At 43.5% G+C, this 5,761-nt stretch overlaps 1 protein-coding gene across 1 annotated transcript; it reads right to left on the reverse strand.

Moving 5' to 3' along the window:
• Positions 1–325: 325 nt before the first annotated feature.
• Positions 326–4,284, reverse strand: Spesp1 (sperm equatorial segment protein 1). Its single transcript, XM_057768376.1, has 2 exons — positions 4,230–4,284; positions 326–1,458 (listed from the first exon to the last, which is right to left on the reverse strand). The coding sequence occupies exons 1-2, from the start codon at positions 4,282–4,284 to the stop codon at positions 326–328; spliced, it is 1,188 nt and encodes a 395-aa protein (XP_057624359.1).
• Between the last annotated feature and the right edge of the window lie 1,477 nt (positions 4,285–5,761).

Genomic DNA, 5,761 nt, shown 5'->3' on the forward strand with positions numbered 1-5,761 from the left:
CCGCAAGTGATCATTTAAAACTGGCTGCGTCACACAGCGCTCACAGTCTCTAAACACCTCCAGTCGGTAGAGCCAAAGCTTAAACATTTTAGAGACTAACTCATCACAACTTGTTGAATTAATGAGGAAGAAAAAAACCACAAACTCATGAAGCAAATTTTTATTTTAAAATTGTTAGGTTTTTAGTGCATATGAAAATATTTTATGACATGAAACATAAGGATGTTAGCACATGGAAGTATAATAGAAAATATTTTAGGCAACTTTTGAAATCACTAATATGCTTATTTTCCTGTGGATGAGCCCTTTGCTTAAATGAGTTTGCTCATGGGACATCAAGGATATTTAGGATTTTCATATTATTGCTTAACAGCTTCCTAATAAGGCGTTGCGTTTCTACCTGATCTACACATAATAGTTTTTTCAACACACCAATCACGACAGTGGCCTTTTCTCTCAGCTCTGATGGGATACGCTTACTATTTAAATACTCCGGCAACTTGGACCTGGAATTGTACAGCATGTTGATAACCGTTTCCATGTCATCAACGGACTCGCTGGTCTCTCCCTCCTGGAAGACACGAGAACTGTACATCTGTTCTAACTTGTGCTCGGCGGCTGCGGCCAGGGCCAGGCTCCGTTTCAGGTGCTCCTTGGAGGCCTTGATATATTCTTTGTACTCGGGGTTGTTGCCGTCTCCAAGAGGCCCCCGCTGAATTTCTACATTAATATTGGAAATTTTTCTCAAAATGTCCTCATATCTCGGACTCAGGGAGTGGCGTCCAGAGAAGTCTTCTAAGTTCTCGGTTTCCGTCTGGCCTGAGAGCTGGGGCACATCCTCAGAGTCTGTGGAGCTATCCAAGTTGCTGGTGGTTCTGGTTGTTATGGTGACATGTGCAGTTGCCGACCATGGCTGGGAAACCATGGATGTCATACTCTGGACCTCCGTTTGCATCCTGTTTTGCTGTGTGTCTAACTCTACCTGGTCGTCTAGATCTGGCTCTTGCAGGGTTCCATGCTCCAGCTCCGCCTCTGACTCATACTCAGGCACTATCGTTGGCCTAGACTGGGGTTCTGGCTCCGGCTCCGGCTCTGGCTCTTCTGTCTCAATATACGGTTCATCCGCGTGTAAAACAACAGAAACGTTATTTGGCCGGATGGACCAGAACGCTGTACTTTTGGTTTTTTTTCTCCTCTCTATTCCCAGCGTGAAGCCGCTAGAAGGGAAAGTTGTCTTTTCCTCGCTGATGGGCCTGATCAGACCGTCGTTCTCAGGGGTAACTTCGGGGGTGTGCATCAGCTCAGGCGAGGACCTCGGTTCTGCAACTTCCACAGTTCCTGAGGGCTTTGACTTTTCCCCAGAGCCCTGATCCCTGGTGGGAACACTCATTATCAGGTTCTGTAAAACTTGTACATAATGATTCAAATTCTGCTCTTCATCAGGCAACACAGTTATGGCTTGAGGGGAAAAACCAAACACACAGTAAGTAATGTTTATTACATAAGACACGATGACAGAATCTGCTAACCTCAGTTCCCAGTCTACGCTAGCACTTAGTACACAAACAGGGAACTGGGCTTCCCTAACAGCAAGGAACTGGCTTCCCTAACAGCAAGGAACTGGTCTTCCCTAACAGCAGGCCGGCACTCACTGAAAACGCACATGGGGAGCTGGACACGGGTCCCTTTCCTACACCATTTTATGTCTGCTTTCTCATACAGCTTATGATTCAATAGGCAACTTATTAAACCAACATCCTTGATCATGTTGTCTAGCCCTGCAAGGAACTATGCTGGGTTTATATTGGCTCATTGGAGCAAATTATTAAATTTTTAGGAGCCAGATGTTAGGTAGACACAATTAAAAATTAAATTTTCTGAATTTGCAATTGTATTAAGACAAAGATAATAAATACTCAAAAGTCCTCACTTCCTACTTACCCTGTTTTGCTATTAGTTGTCTTTTGATTTAAGTAATTTCGTCTTCTCTTTTATTGATTTTTTTTTACTGACAAAATAAAAATCATATATCTGTGTACAACCACACTTGTTCTGAGTCTAGAGTTTCCATGTATGCAAGACTAAGTTAAAAAAAACGCAGACCAGTTCGGGGAAACTGACACTCCCACGCTAGTCTCTGCTCTCCCACCTTCCAGTAGCATGATTTGGGGTATTTTCTTCAATATTTTTTAAACAAAAAAAAAATGTTTGTTCTTTTATCTCAAATAAAACAAATGTAATAAAATTTTGGTGGTAGGAGGCTAGAGAGCTGTCTCAGCAACTTCTTTTGCCAGGACCAGAGTCTGATCCTCAGAACAGGCACACACACACACACACACACACACACACACACACACTAATAATTCAAATAATTGATCGCTGCTCAAATTTTTCTAATTCTTTCAAATTTTTTTCTGTTCATGTGATACATTTGGTATTCCTCGCTGCCACCTTTAATTTATTTTTATTATGTGTGTCAGCGTGCTGAGTGCAGTGACTGAGCCATCATCCCTCCAGCTCCTGAGTACAGTGACTGAGCCATCATCCCTCCAGCTCCTGAGTGCAGTGACTGAGCCATCATCCCTCCAGCCCCTGAGTGCAGTGACTGAGCCATCATCCCTAAAGCCCCTGAGTGCAGTGACTGAGCCATCATCCCTAAAGCCCCTGAGTGCAGTGACTGAGCTGAGCCATCATCCCTAAAGCCCCTGAGTGCAGTGACTGAGCCATCATCCCTAAAGCCCCTGAGTGCAGTGACTGAGCCATCATCCCTAAAGCCCCTGAGTGCAGTGACTGAGCCATCATCCCTAAAGCCCCTGAGTGTTACCTTTTAGAAATGATTGCACTGTTGTTAAGTCCCTTTGCATCCTTACGCTTTAGTGAGTCATTCTAAACTGCTTACTGGCAGAATTATACAATGTCTATAATTTGCTTCTAAATAAACTAAGGACAAGAATTTAGGAGGAGGGGGCTGGAGAGATGGCTCAGTAGTTAAGAGTATTGCCTGCTCTTCCAAAGGTCGTGAGTTCAATTCCCAGCAACCACATGGTGGCTCACAACCATCAGTAATGAGGTCTGATGCCCTCTTCTGGCCTGCAGGCATACACACAGACAAAATATTGTATGCATAATAAATATATAAATATTTTTTTAAAAAAAGAATTTAGGAGGAGGGACAGGGAGGTTAGGAGAGAAGGAAAATGAGCAGCTATAGCAATGATGCAAGGTTAATCAAAGGGTCTATTATAAATGGAGCTTTTGTAACACTATTTCTATTTCTGTGTATATTTCATTTTTTCTATAAAAAGTTATTTCTAAAATTTTTGAGAAATATTCTTTTCTAGGCAACTAGAAACAAACAATTGGGCTAACTATGCCCAACCTAAAGTGTGCAGTCAACGGAGAGGCAGAACAGCTTGGCAGAGGGCACTGCCTTGAAATTAGTCTAGGACGCACTTGATCTTCAACAAATTAGCTTGTCTCTTCAGACTAGCAAATGGGATACCCAGGTAGCTATTAAATAAGTTAGGGTGCCAAAGAACAGGAAAAGGAGGTGCTCACTGGGTGTGAGTTCTAAAAACATCTCAAGTACTTATTATCCTCCTCTGCCGTTACTCTGGAAACACCAAAAAGTCTGTTTGTGGTTGCTTAGCAACAGAGGCACCCTACCTCCTACCGTGCTTTTCTTCCTTGTTAATGCACCCTTGGGTCTCTGGATCATTCTATTCTTGAATTCATCCCCTCCCTGCATGCTTCCTGCCTCTTGTTTTTGCCCTTCCAACACATCTATGCATTCAGACTGGCTTTCTGGGTTCCACTAATCAGGACCATTCTTGCAAATCAATTTAAGTCCTATAAAAAATGTTTGCAGGCAAGACCAGAGAAGGGTCACTTCCAGTGTCCCTACAGACAGCCCTGGCCACCGTGAAATCCTGTTCTTCTCCGTTCTACAGGAAGTTCTAAAATCTGAGTAAATTGTCTAATTCTTACAACAAACAGACCAACCCATTAAAAGATGAGTCACTTATTACACCTTGATTATCTCCTGTGGTCTACCCCAATACAACATAGCTGCTGTTTTTGCCACTTGGATATCTTACCTAAGCTAATAGCACACCCCAGACCATGGCTAAGGTTAAGAAGCCCCCTAATGCTGTGGACACATAGCAGTAGGTAACGAAGGTGCTTGCCTCCCAAGCACGAGGACCAGAGTTCAGATCCCGATCCCATACCCATGTAAGCTGTGGTGGTGTCCCAGTAGGGAGGTGGCGATAGGAGGATCCCCATGGCCTGACACCAGCTAAGCTTGCAAATCAGTGAGCTCCGGGGTGAGGGAGAGACCCTGTCTCAAAGAAAATAAGGTGAAAAAAAGTAAAAGAAGACACCTGATGTCGACCTCTGGCCTCCATATGCATGCCCACTGGCACACTACAAATCCGTTCACAGGCACACACGTGAACATGTGTGTCGTGAGATATTTGTACACTGTGAAGATGTATTTGCTGTGATTCGTGTAATAAAAAGCCCAATGACCAATAGCTAGGCAGGAGGCATAGGTGGAATTTCCAGAGAGAGAAAGGAGGGGGGGAATCTAAGTAGGCAGGAGATGCCAAGGAGACATGGGGGGATGAGTGTCAGACATGCAGAATGAAAGGTGGAAAACCACATGGTAAAACATAGACTGATAAAAACAGGTAAATTTAAGATAGAAGAGCTAGAGGGATAAGCCTAAGATAAGGCTGAGCTTTCATAATTATTAAGTCTCTGTCTTATTATTTGTAAGCTCATGGCCCAAAGAAAAATCCAACCACACACACACACACACACCCTCCGCAGGGTAAGATATCAGGATACTACTCCAGGACCTCCGTAAAGCAGCCTGGGAGCCTGAGGTTCTGCAAGAAGCTCAGCTCTGAGGATGTCAGCTGAGCTTGAGTTTTCTGCGACTTTTAAACTAGAACGGGAGAACTGATCACATGACAGAGACAATAGCCAAGTGACGCTAACAACTGTGAGGATGAAAATAGCTGAGTTCTGAAGGGTGCAGTCACTCCCATCCATGGAGCCATAGTGTGTGCAGGTGTCATGTGAGCGGAATTTTGGTAAAGAGGAAAAAGAGGCCAGGCATTGGTGGCGCACGCTTTTAATCCCAACACTCGGAAGGCAGAGGCAGGCAGATCTCTGTGAGTTCGAGACCAGCCTGGTCTACAAGAGCTAGTTCCAGGACAGGCTCCAAAGCTACAGTGAAACCCTGTCTCAATGGAAAAAATTTTTCCAGGGGTGTAACATGATCAAAATACATGTTAAAATTGCTGCAATGGAATTCACTACTTTGTGTAATTGATATGTACTAGTTCTAAAAGAACTAAAGTATATCAAAACTCACTTAGGTTTATCAAGAGGTATTATTTCTACTTTAGAAACAGTACTACTTTTAAAGATGATTGTGGTGATGTATGTCAGGAGTTTTGTTTTCTGCTTTCTTTAACCTTTCCCCCTTTCCCCCAGGCAGGAGCCCACGCTAGTCTGAACTGTTTAGTCAAGGATGACCTTGAACACCTGATCAGTCAGTCTGCCACTTCCCAAGTGCTGGCGTCGCAAGTGTGAGACTCCAGGTAAACTTAACTTTTGACAAGTTTTTGTCTTTGTGTGTGTTCCATTTGTTTGATGATTGTGTGATTTTTTTACAGAATGCAAAACCGGGAAGCAAATACATTCAATCCACCCGGATTCTGGAGTTTTGCACATCAGTTGACTTAACATT

This window comes from Chionomys nivalis, chromosome 4, assembly GCF_950005125.1.
Source record: "Chionomys nivalis chromosome 4, mChiNiv1.1, whole genome shotgun sequence".
Taxonomy (NCBI): Eukaryota; Metazoa; Chordata; class Mammalia; order Rodentia; family Cricetidae; genus Chionomys; species Chionomys nivalis.